Source organism: Daktulosphaira vitifoliae, unplaced genomic scaffold (assembly GCF_025091365.1).
Source record: "Daktulosphaira vitifoliae isolate Bord-2020 unplaced genomic scaffold, ASM2509136v1 Scaffold_2, whole genome shotgun sequence".
In the NCBI taxonomy this organism is placed as follows: Eukaryota; Metazoa; Arthropoda; class Insecta; order Hemiptera; family Phylloxeridae; genus Daktulosphaira; species Daktulosphaira vitifoliae.
The window spans coordinates 20,140,504-20,159,606 of record NW_026099573.1 but is presented as its reverse complement, the minus strand read 5'-3'; the positions used below and the strand labels follow the sequence as shown (position 1 = coordinate 20,159,606).

At 28.7% G+C, this 19,103-nt stretch overlaps 1 protein-coding gene across 4 annotated transcripts; it reads left to right on the top strand.

Moving 5' to 3' along the window:
* The first annotated feature begins 249 nt into the window (after positions 1–249).
* Positions 250–17,588, top strand: LOC126898347 (probable nuclear hormone receptor HR38). Of its 4 annotated transcripts, none has more exons than XM_050672291.1 (8): positions 250–521; positions 7,917–8,002; positions 13,941–14,605; positions 15,556–15,752; positions 15,847–16,148; positions 16,303–16,505; positions 16,574–16,752; positions 16,872–17,587. In XM_050672291.1, exons 2-8 carry the CDS (start codon positions 7,982–7,984, stop codon positions 17,129–17,131), a joined length of 1,827 nt encoding a protein of 608 aa, XP_050528248.1. In that variant the 5' UTR covers positions 250–521; positions 7,917–7,981; the 3' UTR covers positions 17,132–17,587. The 4 variants fall into 4 exon arrangements, with proteins under 4 accessions (XP_050528248.1, XP_050528247.1, XP_050528249.1 ...); XM_050672290.1 differs by having other exon boundaries at positions 250–652; XM_050672292.1 differs by lacking the exon at positions 250–521 and adding an exon at positions 5,294–5,673.
* The last annotated feature ends 1,515 nt before the right edge of the window (positions 17,589–19,103 follow it).

The window sequence follows — 19,103 nt, the reverse complement described above, 5'->3', positions numbered from 1 at the left end:
GGGAACTAGTCCGTCAACGTCACAGCTCAACAAGCGCATGTGACGGCCCCTCGCTCGCGGTCCGGTGGCGTCTGAAGAGATGCTGCTCCGGATGATTCTTTCGCCCACTCGTTCGCGCGCTACCCGCCGTGCCGGTCTTCAGGTGGGTGAACGACTAGACACTGGCACGCGCTCTGACTCCCACTTTTTTTTAAGAACGGGACGGCCGAGGAGAGGGAAATTTTCACGTCCCAACGTGTGTCGGGGACCATCATCTCTCATTGGGTCGAGACGCTCAACAATTGTGCTATTCAGTCCATCGCCAATGGTCACGTGTCACGCGGCTCGTATTATTTTTTGGCGCGATTCGTTTTTTCACCGAATCGACATCCTCCACACCTGACACGCGTTGTCGCATATCATAACGACTCGCGCGAACTTGTTCTTAATTTTAAGTATAAAACATTTTTTTCCCTTTTTCATTTCATAAGAGTTTTAATTTAATATTTTATTTATTTAACGCCGCGTCAAACAGAAAAACAGTACGTATTTACACATTTTCTTTTGGCCATTTTTGTTGTTTTTGTGTGTGCATCAAGAGTTTTTGTTTTTGCTATAATAACATCCATCAAATTGTTGCCGTTTACACGTTTGTTTCACATTTATAATGAAGGTATTTATTACATAAAGCTAAGTGAAATAGTAATAATAACTTAAAATTGTTATTATTGCTAAGTAAACGCCAACGTATGAAATGAACAAGCTCAATCTTTTAAATATTCTGTTGTCAATATTATTATAAAATATTATTTCTGAAATATCTTCAAACAGTTAATCAGTCGCCGATTGTTATTCTGTTTAAAGAACAGATACCTACTTCTGTTTAAGAAGTAGGTATCATTTCCATGTAGTTACAACAAATATTTATACAAATTACAACTAGTAGTATGGTCGGAAGATGATTGTCCAAAGTTTTTGTTGTGAAAATTTCAACTTTTTCACTGATTAGATATTTCAGTTGAACGACTTTTTTTTTAATTGTACTTTTGTGACAAAATTTATCTAAAGATATTTAACCACAAAGTGCCCTTGATTGAGATTTAGCAGAGAACAACGAAATTAAAAAGCATTGTCGGACATTTTTTTTTCTCGTAAATTTACATAGTGGTTAACCCTACACTTATTTGTAATCGTTCAATTATGAATGTGCATAATTAGAACTTCAAATTGAGTAATACTTGTGCATACATTGATTTCATAGTATGAAATTAATTTACCCATTACGTACACAATCTATTGTGGGTACAAACTGCTATGGTAGCCGTCGATGTTTGGTCTCTCGTGTATCCCTTGGAACTGTTCGCTGAATTTACATACCTTTTTTATAAATCGAGGGAGTTCGATGAACTCTCGGAGGAAAGTTTTTGTAGGATGCGTTTGGCGTATATGACATATTATAAATATACATGCGGTATCAGTGTATTATATATACTTAATATGTAGAACATAAAAACAGTAGGTATAATAAATAATTTGCGTAAAAGTGAAAATGTATGTTTCGTTGAAAAATTATCAAAAAATATTGGACGCGGATCCATTTTGAATTGTTCAAAAAGTAGCTAAGCCTGTTTTTGGACGATTTAAAATATTATGAAAAACCGGTCGGAATGCGCCGACGACAGATATTTTTTACGATAAAGAAGCATTATATTACTATGTATTCAGGTTAGTTTGTCTTTGCGAATCAGTAAACTTACATTCATCATTAAAAAAAAGTAATTTTTTGAGAATTTCAACTTGTTTTCACAGATAGATTAATTAATCATCGTAGTTTGAATGTAACACCCATTTGTAAGTCATAAGCACCAATTCGTTTCAATAGTTGGAGCTAAATAAGAAAAAGTAAGGTTGTGGTAGGAAAAACTTAATTAACTAACGTCTTGATACTTAATAGTAATGGGGAAAAATGATCTTAATGTATTGACAACCTACCTAGCTCAGTCAGTAACGCGTCGTGCCTTGATGAGAAGGTACGGGGGTTCGATTCTTTTGTGATGAGCTTTGTGGATTTCCCGTCCTCTCTGGTACAAGCGTTAACTTTAAGACAGCATGTTAAACATGAACATAAACAATAATAACGAAATGGTCATTTTATCCAATGACGGGGCTAGGATTTTTCCCAATAATAATTGCAAAGGTTCCTGTGCCAGGAAGGAGGGGATTGAAATAGATTCCCCCAAAATATGATTACGTGATGAAGATACAATTTTTTTTCTCGTGCATATCTCCTAAAAAGTAAAACCTTAACATTACTATGCACAGGGCATCATGGAGCGCGGGGTCCGGAACAAGTACCCCACTTGCCCGACCTTGTGCCGGCTCTGATTGTATCAAAAATCACGATAGCTAATTAACTTAATAAGGTGCAGTTAACTCGCATCATTAATTTTGTCAAATTACTCTGTTTCTCCCTTTTACTAGTAAAAGCGGTTGTATTGATTTTTTTTTAATTCGCTACATATTTAATTTCAACAAATAAAACCTATTAAAAAAATGAAGATATATAAAACTATCTAAAGCATTAGTTGTGCTTCGTAGCGAGCGTACAATTTTAAGCAATTAAAAATGTACATTGAACAACAACAGCAGACAATTATTCGAATCTCGAGACGAGGAAAACGTCGTATTTAAATTTAGAATCTGTTTATCTGAGATACGTTCAGACAACAATTTTATAGTTGTGTCAGGTCAGTTTTGTTTTTGGCTTTTAACGTACTTACAATGTGACAATAGTGTTTATTACTCATAATTTCTCTGGTGATAAAAAAAGCATCAATCAAATTCAATTATTTTCTTTTGTCTATGTTTAATTATTTGTCGTAAATCACAATACCTTCCTGAAATTGCACGTTAATTTGATGAACTGTGTTGTTATAAGTTGTTTTACTACCTTAATTATCACTTCAATATTCGTCCACACGCAAAATTTAAGTTGAAATTCCTAAACCCATTGTAAATTTCTCTAACACATGCAACTCTTACGAACTGTTGTACATTTCAAGGTGTTGCAAAGACCGTTAGGCGTTTTCTTTTGATTTACAAATGGTAAGTGATCATCAGTACCGTCGGAAAGGCAAAGCCACAAATGCACTTTCCTCACAAGCGTATATAAAAAACAATACAATTTTAATTCAAAAATAGTCATTAGTCACCATTTAAATATTAACGAAAAAGCTTTGAATTTAAAATGTATCATTGGTTTATTCTTATTGCTAATTCGTCAAAAAAATACGTTATGATATTCAAGAAAAGCAACACAAAACGTATTCCAACGTATAAAATATTACTTAAAAGTAATAAAAAAAAATTTATGATTTTGAATAACATTAATTTTAAAGTAATAGGATTATAAGTTCCAATCATTAAGGAATATGTCAAATAAAAAATACTAAATAGGCTTATTTTTTTCTATTAAATTCATTTTCACACAAATCCATGAGAACCCTAACATTTTTTTTTTTTAGTAGATATACAGTTTACTTATGTCATTTTTTATTAGTTAGACAATAGACAAACTGGTTGTAAACGTTATTTAACCTAAACAACTTTTAAAAATATCTATTTTATTTTATTTTATTAACTAATTATTAAAGTTAGATTATCGATGTCTTATTGATACATGCCATCTTAATATAATTCTTATTTCCCAAAATATATTTTTGTTAAAGAAAGTTTTTTATTATGTATTTACAATAAATACAATAAGTAAAAGTACTGAAGTATATGGAAATAACATGAATATTATAAATAAGAAGCTCTCGTTAGAACCCCTCACAATAATAATAAAATATTTACTAACATATGTATAACATAATGTGTGTCTCATGAAAACACTAATAGATTTAAGCTTAATACACTTAATACATATATTTTGTGTATCAGAATCAAAATACACCTATTTTATAGTTTGCGAACTACAAATCTAACATTAGAGCAGTTCGATTTTCTAAGAAAATTTTAAGGAATCTCTATAAATGTAAACAAGTATGATCATTTTTTGAATCTACATATCGTAACAACTATAAATACTTCCATAATTTATACTTTGTACTGTCAAATGTATATTTGTGATAAATGAATTGGTCATTTTTTAGAAAAATAATTGGTCATAGGTGAAAATTACGGGGAAGGAGCTTCAAATAAAATAACGAAAAGTTTCTCCTGAAACAAAATATTTCTTCGGTTTATTTGTTTCAGTCAAAACATTTTCATGACTTTTGAACAATATTTTGAACTTATTTATGCTGTGGCCTTTATAAATAGTATTGATGGTAATTTCAAACAGTCACGAAAGTTGTTCAAGTTTAAGATTTTGCTTTCAATCCGATAACACATAAGTGTTAATAGACATTCTTTCTAGAAAAATTCTTTTATTTTCTAGTTTGCTTTGTTGTTGTTGTTGAAATCATCTGCGCAAAATTATTACAATTCCAAAAATTTCAAGTACGCTCGAACTAAAACAAAGCGTTTAATATTACCAATTTTAAAATAATTACATTTTAAAATGTTTCCGTCAATTAAATTGATATCAGACATCACTAGTTTTTCGTTGTCCGAAAAAAAACAAAGTGTTTTATCAAAGATCCCCCTTATATTGAAATTATTCCAGAAGAGGAGGAGTAAAATCTATGAGTGACAAAAAAAAACTACACAACGCGTAACATGCTTACTACCTGGGGCTCGATCGTTTTTTCGCGTTCATTGACTTGGAATATAAAAAAAGAAAATTCGTTACATTGTTATTGGCATGCAACTTAAAAAGAAACATCTCTGCAATATCGCCGTTGCTATTGCAACTTCTGACGTACGCCTGTGCGTGTGCAAGTTTTTTTAACTTGGACGGCGGTGGCGAAAAAAAATGAGCGGAACAGAAGACGTTTATAAAGAACATTGAAACGCATATACATATTAGCTTTAGTAAAAACGGCAATCGAGTATCGACATTAAAACGGTATACGTATCTATTTTTGGTTAACTTGTCGAATGAGCCGTCTCCGGCAACCACAGCACTTGCAGCTGCATCGACACACGTGTGTAAGTGTTTATATATGCAAATAAAATGCAACTCTAATACACACACACTTAACAAAAGAGTAATGACAAAAATATAGTGTCGAGTTTCTAAAAAAAATTTATTTATTTATTTTAGCATGAAAAATGTGATATATGTAACGAAAATATTACCAACTCCTTTTTTTTTTTTTATGAACTTTGGAATTTAACAATTGGCAATGTAACATTTTCATGTCTCCAAAGCAATTGATTTCATTTATTTTTGTTAGTTTTAAAAAATTTAGTACTTTTTATGAACATTGTTTCACTGTAAATGATCTTTTTTGAGCCGCTGAACAGACCAATTTATAAAATGCAACAACTGATGAGATAGACACGATCGCAATTTATTCCGGTCAATGACGTTAAACGGCTATTAATACAATTGTACAATATACTTGCAAAGATTATCTGGTAATTATATAATGCAGTTTTTGAAATGAATAAGTACTAGAAAGTACTACCAGAACAAAAAAAAACACTCGATTTGTAATAACTTAAGTCTATGAAATACGATAGTATAAGCGAACTCGTCATTTTCATCATCTTTTTTTTTGATTCATCAATCATCAAATAGTAAAAGTAAGAATAAAAATTACTCACTTAAAACATAGAAGCAAATTATTTTATTTTTTTAAATATAATTTTTCCCTTTATGGTTATTTCACCAATATAACTTCATACATAAATACAAATATAGACTAAAATGAAATAATTAGCAAGACAGTAATGATCTAATAACTCTACTTAAGATTACTCTTTTTCAGTATGATCTGTGTATGAACTATTTAAATAAAGAATAATTTATGTTGAATATTATATAATTATATTCAAAGTGACTTATAAAATAGACTAAAATAAAATATAAAACATTTTGTACTAAAATTTGTTGGATTTCTCTGTGCGAATTCCATCCAATTTAACCGGTTGATTTAAGAGCCAATTTTTTAGGAAGAATTTTTTTCTCGTGATTGAATATATAAATTTTGAGATAAAATTAATAATAACAATCGAACAATTCTATTCTAATCTTTTTTCAGTAAAATCTTTAACAATCGTACAGGACAGAAAACACATGATAACTTAAGTTACAAAATTGAGTTAATTATCTTAACTTTGTAATAAGTTTTTACAAACTTAAAGTTACAATTTTACCCTGAATTCGCAACATTTGGTACGGGACATCCCTTTAAATTTGTCACTTTGAGCTATCACTTGATAAAGTTATATTTTATTACCACTGCACATCCATTCGTATAACTATAGAATATATGTCTATATAAATTTAAAAAAAAACTGTAATATTATGCCACAGCTAAAAATTTTAGAACCCCAATTCAATTAGAATTATTTTAATTTTGATCTACAAGTAAAATCCTTTTTCCAGACAATTGATTTATATTAGTTATATCTAAAATGACCCTTCGGAGAAGTTACATAGAAGTAGCATTATAATTTAAATAACTTTAATTCTTCTTTTGACATTTTATTTAAGGCCATGTTTACTTAAATGTATTTAAATGCATTCGAATTAGATTTATTTCTGAATGAAACAACTGCAATATATTTTAGTCATAATTAATCAAATTACAATTACGTTACGATGAGTAATGAGTTTAAATAATAGATATCTCAATTATAACGATAAGTCTACATTAAAGGGCGCAAAGTGATTGAATACACGTCTATTATGAATTTAGATTATTATTATTATTATTACAGTCAGTGTAACACGAGAAGCTCGGCGCATGTGTAAACGTCAATTTTTCTAGGCTTATTGTGTCTATTATACAAGCTAAACGTATCGAAGCGGACGAGCATATAGTATTTTATTTGTGACAGAACGCTGTAGGACGTTCCTTAGGGATATCTAGTCCCGCCCACGCCGTCACGCTGGTCTCACACGAGCCCCCACCCCCTTTACAATAATAAAAACAGGGATATGTTAATGAGTAGTAGTTTATATCAGTATGACACTATTCCAATAAACGCGAACACAAAATTCTATTGGAATTAAATAAAAATATTTTTTTCTAAAAAATAAAATAAGCAAAGGGCTTTAGATATTAAGTAATATTGATTCTCAAAAAATGATATCCTCCTACAGAAAAGGTTAGTAACATTTTTGTGTAATATCGTTTATTCAGTGTGTTTTTTTTAATAACAAAAATATAAAATCATAGCGAGTTATAGTGGTTTTATTTTAAAGCTCAATAATATTCGTATATAATTTATTCGTATGCCATGAAAATGAATAAACGAAAGTATCGATTTAATTTTAAATTAAATATCAAGAAAAAATTAAACCTAATATTTAATTAAACATTTTTAGAAAAAATAATTCCTGAACTCGTTAATTTAACTTTATTTTAATAACCGTTAAAGTCTCTACCGAAATAATTTCATTGAATTTAATAAAAAGTAGTTAACTTTTGATGTCTTATTATCATAAAAGATATTCTTATGATAGAGCAAATAATATCTGTTTTAAAAAATGAAAAAGTTAATAAAAAGAAACTCTTTTTTTTCTTCTATATCACTGTTAAAATAACATCAACAATTAGATTATAATACTTAGTACAAAAAATTGTAGAATTAAATCTACTTAGTGTTTGAATCAATTATTACTTAAATTAAAAGAGACTGAGCAAATTTAGTGTCGATGATTAATATATAACGTTAACTAAGTTTTTTTGATATGATTAAATGTGTACCTGTTAATTTTATTAGTTAAAATAAACGCGATTTAATTATTTGTTTTGGTTAAAATCACTAAGAAAATATTCTTTTTTACTAATATTTAACTCAGTAATTTAATGTTGTAGGGAAAGAAGATTCTTCCAGCGATATTTACCATTCTCCTGGTTCATCGTTTCCAAGTCAGTCGAATATGCTTTTGTTTCAGACACAGGTAAGTCATCTAAACTATTTTTAACACTTTTAGTAAAATTACTTTAATATCAATTACCTGTACAATCAGTATCGTGAAATAAAATGTATACACTTTATGTTTTGCATCGCCATATACGCGACAGACAATTTACAAATTATTACATTATACTCCCACGTGATAAATTAATATTTGATAAATACATTGGAGTTTTTAATTATTTTTTTATCGCGTGATCATACAAACGTAAAAAAGCAAAAACGTTTTTTTATTTTTCTAAAAATTCGGCTAAGTTAAAATTTGTAATTTTAAAATCTCATTTCTAAACATCAAATATTTAATCATCTTTTTTGTTTATCAAACATTTTTTGTAAATATGGCAAATTGGAATTTTATGAAGTAAAATTTATATATATTATTAGAAACACAATCTGTACATAAAATTTTCCATAAGTTGGAACATTAATAGCGTTAAAGGAAGTCACCCATTGGTAATACCACTAAAAAAATGTAAAAAAATTAAAATTCTATTCAATCTCATTCAAATTCTATTAAATATAATATCTATTTTATATTTAAAAAACTGTAAGAATTTAAGTAAAGAGAAGTCACTTGGCAATATTAAAAACTGATATAATATTGTATTATATTTTGTAATATATTAAAACGTTAAACGAAAAAAATGTTAAATCTGACCGCTGATTAAAAATCAAACATTGATAAATTTTAATGTTTGTAGTAATATTGATGATAAGAAATAAAGTATCTCATTTCTGTTTCAATATTCAATTCCTAATATGACGTATTAACATTTCTTAAAGACTTGAAGTCTATTAATGTTTTTAACGAAAAAAAAAACAAATATTACCTTATTCATCAAATATTTCATAGAAATATTATTTATTATTTTTATTTTTACAAAACTAGGTTTACGCTAGTAAAAATTAATTGAAACATTTAGTGATATTAACATATTATATACAATATAATAAGTTATACTCTATTAGTTTAACTGTATAAGATTTTAACTAATGCATTAAATGTTTTTAAACTTGTGGTAAAAAAATTCACTAGTTTAGCTTGTGTACTTTCTAAACACAATAAAAATAAAGTAAAATTCAAGGCAAACGGGCAGTAGGGTGTAAAATATTCGTCTTGTATTATAACAATATGATATTTTATTAAATTATATCATCATTAAGTAATATATATAAGACAGTTTTTTATCATATTCCAAAATTCACTTGTTAAAATTGTTTGAACACATCGATGAAATAAATAGTCATTACTATAGGTTAGGTAAATCGTACAATTTTCAAATCTTATAAATAAAGAGATATTATCGCATAATTATCAAAAACTCAAAAAAAAAATAGTTGAATATTTATTAACACATCGAACAAGTACCAACAATACTATAAGGCGTAGTAATTAAGGATATTTCATACTTAACATCCTACGAAACTGTGCCAAATTGTTTATTAATGTTAAAGTTACTTGCCTATAGAAAAAAACATACCAAGCAAATTTAATATTTAGCTCGAAAATATTTTATTAGTCGATAACAAATACTGAGCTTGTCTTGAAGTTTGGACAAACCGGTGGTTGGCAAACTGCAAATGTATTGCAAAGGCTTAGTATAATAACAGTCGCAAACAATACGTTAGTATTAGGTAAAAAAAAAAAAATCAAATTAATAGTCCTTTGTCGGTGAACGAGGGAGGTGTAGTCGGGTTGGTTACGGGCGAACTATTTCCCGAGTCGCTGACATTTATGAACAAAATGCTTCCCAAGACGGTTCTTGCGGACATACCCACTGATTGTACGGTAGAGTACATAACTTCATGCACCAAATCACACAGCTATTATGTACATTTGCTTTAAAAAACACGCCCTCGACCCTTGTTCGTCCACCTACTTTCTCGTTACTGTTATTATTATTATTAATGCAGACAATATACGCAAGCATGTGTATTTATATCTGCCGTCAATTTACCATTTCATATAAGACCGGGTGAAAGTGTGCGTGAATTTATTCATTACAATTATATGTGTATATGTTTTGACGGACAAAAGGGAAATACTTTGCGAATGTCCAAAAAAATTATTGCCCTACAAGCGTGACTCTATTTGTACAATATTGATTATAAAATAACTCAATTAGAAGTATATAAATAATAGAGCTTAGATTTATATGCATTTATAAATTTTGTAAAATTATACACCGTCGGCCAAGGCAACATGTTATTAATTGGCTTTAAAACTTAGTAATATGTTATTATACCACTGGGAAAGATAAGGAGGTTTATCTCCCTTAAAACGAAAAATATTTCTATGTTAAAAATTACACCTACGACATATTGTACAAACATGGCTACCTTCAAAGTTACTTAAACAAAATGTATAAATGCGCATGATTTAGCGCCCTAATAATTAACCAATACATACAAAATTTAATTATATTAATATGCTCTATTGAGAAATAATTTAAAAAAAAATTTTTTTCATATTATGAGGGAAACTCGTGTAGAATATTTCTCAAAAAAATTATTTCTGTATTGCAATACACAAGTATTAATTATTATTTATCGTGATATAGTATTTTTAAAACCATTTTTTACCTCTTTAAATATCATAAAATCAGGGCCGTCATTGCAACTTTCTTTTTTTTTTTAATGCGTAGAAATGTTATAGATGTCAATAAGAGGTAGGAAGGATATAATGCTGGGAGTGGGGGGAATCACTCAAAACACTAGCGGTTCCAAAAGCGATGGCACAGAAATTTAGGTACAAAAATGTGTGAAATTGATTTAAATTGCAATTCAAGTGATTTTACCATTTATATCATCACTTGATAAAAATTTGTTTTTAATTATTAAAATTTTAATATAATTATTGACTGTCGTTCACAGTACCATCATAAATAGGTTTTGAAATTTAACTAGGAACTCAATGTATACTGGTTTATTACGTTTAATTCATAATTTTACCAAATAATCTCAAGGATGTGATTGCCTCAACGAATTGAAACATGAATACGAATCAATTATTATGATTATTTTTGCAATTTTTTGCTTAAAATTTCACAATGGTTAAACAATTGTAGTCGATCAAGGCAAAAAACAAACAACAATTTTTCTTTTACTAAAATAACAGATAAAGTTGTTCACCTAGTTAAATTTTTTTTTAACTAATAGTTGTTATAACTTAAAAGTAATATACATTTTTTATATGTTCACTAGTCAATGCCATCAAAACCGATACTTAATTATTATCACGTGTATGTTAATATAGAATGTATATTCTAAATTTGTTTTAAACATATGGGTAAACAAAACTGGTTGGAAGTATAATATTAACTTTAAGTTTATGAATGATGCAAAAGCTTTCTTAAATAAATTGTCTCGTTGATCTCTAAGTGTTTTTTTCGTAATAGCAATTTACTATAAATGAGTATAAATGAGTTAACCGGTAGCGACGAAAAAATGATAAGTGAGTTTGAAACTGCTAAAAATATCATTTTTAGGGGGCTACATTTCCATGCTGCATTTTTCTTCCATATAATTAATCATTCTATTACATGTAAAAATTATAAAACAGTACTTATAAATGATTTTATCTGACGTTATAACGTTTAAATGACTAAAATGTCGGTCATTCAAACATCTTTCCTTAAGTAGTTATAAGCTAAATTACTTAAAAAAATCATTAAATATAATGTAGATAAATGTGAAATTATACATTATTTTTGAATAAAAACATATGTTACTCATTGGATATTTTTAACATAACATATTACACGCTATAATATAATTATCTATATAATTGTACTTAATAATTTTGCCATAAATATTATACAGATTTACTTTCATGCAAAAAACAATATAATTTTAATGGAAGGGTGCTTGTATTAAACATCAAATTTAGCATAAGTTCCTTCCTTGACTAAACGTTGACCTTTTGAAAAAACAAATATAATATAATAGTGAAGCTTTAGAGGGAGTTGACAGGGGAATTTACCGTAGTAAAAATGATTATAAGATTAAAATTTTACTAAAGAAAACATATATATTCGTGTAGATATATTTTTTTTATGTAATGATTTTTTACGGTATCAGTACCAGAAACTTAATGTTTGAGATACAAAAATAAAAACCAATTGTACAGTCGAAACCCAGCATAGTTGTCTTAAAGATAGATTGATATCTGACAGTGATTTATATTACTATTATAAAACACTTTTTAGTTCGATTATATATAAAGACATATAAAATATAAAGAAGACATAAAAAAAATTTTTTTTAAATATTAGCAAACATTTTGACTAATATTTATAAAATAAAAATCGACACGATGTTTTCATTTTTTTAATCATAAAGTAAATTTTAAAAGCTTTACTTTGATATTGGTTTCTATTTATCAGAAGTCCCCAAACATTTTCAAATATTGAAAACATAAAAAAATTTGATTGCGTGAGTAGTCTTGTTCTAACTCTTCCTGTGCTCAGATTTAAAAATAGATTTATAAAAAAAGTATACAATTATTTTATTGTCTTTTGTATTATCGAAATTTTTTTTTTATTATTTGTGTACTTTTTAAAAGGTTATAGCAATTTTAAAAAACAAATACTTTCTCAGCTTCGTATTAAAGCAAAAAAAATCTGAATAGGCTTTTTTTATGGTAAGGTAATTTTGAGAAAAATTTTAATAGATTTATTTAATTTTTGAAGCTTATAGATACAACTAAGATAAATTTGAATTGTTTTGATGTATCATCAAAATTGTTTTGAGGCATCAAAATCAGCCTAGTAAGACCTTAGTGTTTTTATAGAAACAATAAAAAAAAAAATAGTAAAATCAACCTTCTCACCTTTGTATCAAGGTTAAAATACATAAATGACTCTTATAGAAATTTCGAAATAAATTTATGAGAATTGAAATTCAGAAAATATCTTAGAGATTAAAAACAAAGTTTTTACAAAAAATATTCTACTAATTTATCTCAAATTGTAAAAAATTTATATAAAATCATTTTTTTTTCTTACATCCATATTGTTGGTTGAATGTTAAGAAGTGAAAATTAAATGTACTGGTTTCTTCTTGTCTTCTGCATTGCCGCCTGCAAGTGTAAAGATTACATTAAGGACCACAGCGGTCGGTGATATTTAAGTATATATTTTATACTGTAAAATCCAAATTAATTTATATTTTTATTAATAGAAATCAAAGTTATAATATTGTAAAAGAAATTAAGAGGAAAATAATTAACAATACATTGACACTCAATATTTTTTGGTGTTTTAACGTTACAAGAACTATTTAAAACAAACCACGCTTTATGAAGTGTTACCTAAATTTTTTAAAGAAAAAACCCGTTATTATGATAATTACAGATTGTATTTCATTAAATTGAAGATTCGACGAACAAATTTACCATTAAAATAAAATAAAATTAGTGAATCGCTAGCAGTTCTTAGTAATTTGTTACGTTAGGTGAATATTTTTCATTTTCAAAACTAGTTCCAGACTGGTTTAAATATTTAATCTGTACTTAATTGATTTAGATTACAGTACTCGCAGACGACAATGATTAACGGATTTTGTACTAAGAACACTCGCGTACGTAATAGATCTACAGAAATTAAAATATAATAATTATTATTTAAAAAATAAAAATCAATACACGTTGATAAAGTAAATAAAGGCCTGGCTTCGGTTTTTTCCATTGATATGTCTAACACATTTTACATATAGTCGTGACCATATCAAAAAAAAGAAATAAATTGATATTGATTGCTAAAAAATAAAAATATTTTTCATTGAAATAAAGTACAGTTGTTTATCAATCTTTAAAGAGTTCTTAAGGCCTCTTTTTCAAGTCATGCCCACAGATAAATTGTTATTTGATCTGTATGTTTTAAATTAATTAATTTAAGTGATTTATTGCTTGATGTTTACAGAGCACATTCACTCCTAACACATTTGCAGAGTTACTCACCGGTGCTTACTCAGAGCTGCCATTAAACGAAGAGTTGGACACGTTGACTGACGTTCACGGAGTACTGTCGGACGTTTCTGGCACTGAAGATTCTCATTCGCATAATGCAGACACTGCCGCTGGTCTTTTGCCTAGTTTTCAAGAGACTTACGCCGGGTCTGGTGTAGGGTTCAAAATGGAAGACGAATATGCAAACATGCCGCAATCGGTCGCGGCTTCAGTTTACCCATCGCCGATGCATCAGCAACACCATCACCATCACAACAACCACCATCATCATCAACCACACCAACTCCCCCACCATCACCTTCAACATCAGCAACAACAACTTCATCACCACCATCATCACCTACATGGAGTACCACCTCCTCCTCCGCCACCACCGCCATTAGTTCATTTCGACTATCCGTATCAACATTATTCGGATAGTTCGGTAAATCACCAAACCACGGACTCCTCGGGTTCTGATCATGGTTTGGGTTTCGAACTTAATATGGTGACGGAACATGTTACACTTCACCCGCCACAGCAACAGCAGCAGCCGCCGCCGTCAATATCCCTGACCCATGACGTGTCAACGCGACCTAGAAGGTCATCTGTGCATATGCACAGGATGGATTCATCCGAGTAAATTACCCTTGCTAATTAAATATCACTTGACCGTGTTTCATACCTTAGAATGATAATAATTATCACTTCAAGGTATGAAGCACGATGATGATATGATTTATTCATATCATCATCGAACACGTAATACGATGTGTCAATAGACATAAGCTTTCTAATTCAGTAATTTAAAATTATTTAAAGGGAAAATGTCATAATCTTATGGCTCTTTTTGAGTCACTTTAATATTCAGCTATCAAGGACATTGGTAAAATGTTTGTCCTTCTCTCTTTGGCAGTTAAGAAAATATCGGTTGAAAATATAAAGGAAATGGTTTAAATCTTTCCTTTTATCTCTTTTCAATCGAGTCTTTCCGACTTGCAAAATAAGAAATAAAAAAAAAATTGTACCTAATCTCTGTCAATAATTCAATAACTATAAAATTTTTTTATTTTTTAATTTGTTATCCACTCTACAGAAATTTAATTACATATTTTCCCTAGAATCGTATAATATGATACCAATAATACTTTTTAGTATTGTATTTTTTCCATATTTATAGCGGGTAAATATTTAATGACCTTTAATTTTTTTTCGTAATTTTATAATTATTTAATAAAAAAAATCTCAAAAACAACGTGAAATCAATTTTACCCAGCTACCTCTAGACCGACAAATTTTTAAAGATTCTTTATTTACGATTAAATCTCCAATATGTGTTATAAATCATATAAGAGTAGGTCATTAGGTGGTTTATGAATTTGTAGTGTTCATGTACATTAGTATGAAATAAAATGAATTAAAAACTAACGGACTAAACCCGAATAATAAATTATTGTAGCTTCTGCTTTTTGCATTATATCAAGTATCTATTTATTCAAATTAATTCTGTCTGTTCAACGCAAAAAATTAACATTTTTTTATTTACCCGTCAATAAAAATAATTTTTGATTCATTTTTAATACTCGCAGAAGTTTATCGCCAAAAATGCGACATGGCATTAATTCGCTGTCTGTTGCTGCATCCAATGACTGTTCTCTGCAAGACGTTTGTTTGTCTAGGAACGTTACGGGGTCAGCACCCACATCGCCATCTCAATTATGTGCCGTGTGTGGTGACACAGCGGCGTGCCAACATTACGGTGTTCGCACGTGTGAAGGATGTAAAGGTTTGTATTAAATTTTTAATTCGTTTTACGGTGAACTGTTTCTGTCCATCATGAACTTTAGAAACAATTTCGAAGATAATTTCTATGTGTTTAGGATTTTTCAAGAGGACAGTCCAAAAAGGTTCCAAGTACGTTTGTCTAGCCGATAAAAATTGTCCCGTTGACAAGAGACGAAGAAATAGATGCCAATTCTGTCGGTTTCAGAAATGTTTACAAGTGGGCATGGTCAAAGAAGTCGTTCGCACCGATTCGTTAAAAGGCCGTCGGGGTAGATTGCCGTCAAAACCCAAGTCGCCTCACGGATCACCTCCAAGTCCACCCGTGTCTCTTATCACAGCTCTGGTGCGAGCACATGTCGATACTAATCCTGATTTTTCATCTTTAGACTATTCCCAAGTAATACATTTATACATTTATAGGTTATTTATTCAATAAGGGAAAAAGTTTCTATTATTTTCTTTATTCATAACAAATGATCTGTCTGTTTACTTATTGGAAAAATATTTGTTTACCTACATCGAATTTTCTAATGTATAAACATGTATTTTAGTATCACGAGCCCAAGCCATTTGAGCCTTTAACTACAGAAGCAGAAAAAATACAGCAATTTTTTGGGTTACTCACGACGTCCGTAGAAGTAATAAAGCATTTCGCCGATAAAGTACCTGGTTTCAAAACGTTATGTAAGGCAGACCAAGACTTACTTTTTCAATCGGCGTCCCTCGAATTATTTGTTCTCCGTCTAGCGTTCAGGTGTGTTTAAAGACCTTTGGTTTGATTAATTAAATTTTACTATGATAAAATCATTGTAAATTCCACAGGACAAAATATGCAGATACGAAATTGGTGTTTTGTAACGGAGTTGTTTTAGATAAACAACAGTGCTACAGAAGTTTTGGCGATTGGTTGCAAGCTATTTTAGATTTCAGTCAATCTTTACATTCATTGGAAATTGACATATCTTCATTTTCTTGTATATGTGCTCTTACTTTAATAACTGGTGAGTAAAAAAAGTGTTTCTTTCAGTCGAAATAATTTCAAATAACTGATAACAACTTTATAAGAATCATTTCAAATAATTTTAAATGTATATGTAACCTTATTCATTTTTAATTTCAGAGCGTCATGGACTTCGAGAGCCCAAAAAAGTCGAACAGATACAAATGAAAATAATTAACACCTTGCGGGAACACATCACCTACAGTATGTCTGATTCTCAACGCAAATCATACTATTTTTCGCGACTGTTGGCCAAACTTCCAGAACTTCGTTCTTTAAGCGTACAGGGCCTTCAAAGAATATTCTATTTAAAACTAGAGGATTTGGTACCAGCACCGCCTTTAATTGAAAACATGTTCATAGCTAGCTTACCATTTTGAGACATTAAAACCTTAACGTATTTCTCTATATGTTAAAACATATCAACGCGCGTTGAAAATACTTAAATCGCGAGAAATTTATTTACTATATATTATATTAAATTATAGAGTCACAATATAATGTCTTTATAATATCTTTGTACTTAGTTATACAGCTTTGTTTTATTTTTTATTGATGTGGTCACTCGCACTTATTTTTAGTCTTTAATTTTTGCTTGTAGATTGTTAAAATGATTCGAAATGATTATATTGTTATAAATATTACTGTTATTTTTATTTATTTTATTTTTTGAGCTTTTGTAACACAGAATCTTATTGTTTTATTATTTATTCTTATAACTATTTATACTTCTTTCAATTGATAACATGTATTATATTATCATGTAAATTGTAATTATGATCTGATCTACATTTAGATAGCCTATTTCTTTAATTTTTAATTTATACACTTAACATTTTTTTAATCATAATCGTTAATTTTATCAATTAAATATTATAATATGTCTAATGTTATAATATTTGCATTGAGGTTTTCAAGTGTTCATAAATAAACATGTACTTATTTATTTTAGATGCATATTTAACAATTTACAACAGTGGCGCAACCAGATAATAATTTTGCGAGAAAGAAGTGTTATTATCTTTTTATTTGGTCACCAAAAATTTTTTAATCTGCATCGCGATTTAGAAAATGTTAATTGAGCAGAAAAAAAAGATAACCTCGATTAAAAATTCAAAAATTGTAAATAATTTCCGGGGGGGGGGTTGCAATCCCATACCCCTAAGTTGCGCCACTGATTCACAAACATCTTAATGCATAACATTACATGTATAATTATCTATGTTGGATATTAACTGTCGTCAATGTAAAGCACAAACAAATTTACACATACAACTCTCTAATAAATATAATGTTCCCATCATAAAATTATGAGCAAATAATAACAAAAATAAGCAAACATTTCGACTTAACACAAAATATAACTACGGTACTGACCTATATAGTCTATACATAGTGACAAAAATAACAAGGGGATTTTCTCCATTAATCGATGTAACAAAAATTACATCTATAAGAAAATTCAATTAACTTATACATATTAACTTCAATTGTCTTAAATCATGAATTCAGCAGTTCGGTTAAAAACAAATAAAAAATAAAACGGTAGCAAAGTGTGGACGTGGCATAGTTGGGACAAGTCTAGATGATATATGACAGTGATTTTAATAACTATCTTAAGAAACGCTTAAATGCAAATCTGTAGATAGTATTTAATTCTAAGAAATTGATGGATTATACTAAAAGCAGAAAGAACTCTTATTTCATTATTCATATCCTGATGACAAGTTTTATGATTTATAATTGTTATAAATGAATAAATATTTACTATAGCAATTAAATATAGTATCAAATTGATATATAATAATTTAGTATTGCAATTTTTACGGAGAAATTATAAATTAGTTATTACTATTATGGCAACGCGTATAAAATTTAAAGGGCTCGATACAAAACTTAAAAAAAAATTGTTTGCTAAATTAAAGTATATTACATAAGCATTAATTTAAGATATACATAAAAGTGTCAGTAATTCCGGAATACTTTTAAAAGTTAATTTTTTATGTAAAAATTATATGACAAATATGAAACCCCCCTGTGTGCAGGTAATGGGTCAGATTTTTAAAAATAATTATTCAGATTTGTTCATTTCTCAAAAAATTATAACAGTTTTAAGACAAAAAAGTTTAAATTGTCAAAATTTACTGATTTTAAAAATCATAATTTATTTGGGGGATTTCTCCATTTACAGGAAACGAGAGAATTTTTTTAATTTTTAAGCATAATGTTTTCGACTAAAACACATGTCTCTTATTCATTAAATTAGCACTTTTAGATCTAATTCTTCTTTAATGGATTAAAATCATTAGAGTAACATATTTCTGGTTTAAAGATTAAAGAATTAAAATATTG

Coding starts and splice junctions, on each gene's coding strand:
- LOC126898347 (XM_050672289.1), top strand. CDS start 7,182: ATGATATCCTCCTACAGAAAAG. Junction 8,003..13,940: donor TGCTTTTGTTTCAGACACAG/GTAAGTCATCTA, acceptor TGATGTTTACAG/AGCACATTCACTCCTAACAC. Junction 14,606..15,555: donor CACAGGATGGATTCATCCGA/GTAAATTACCCT, acceptor TAATACTCGCAG/AAGTTTATCGCCAAAAATGC.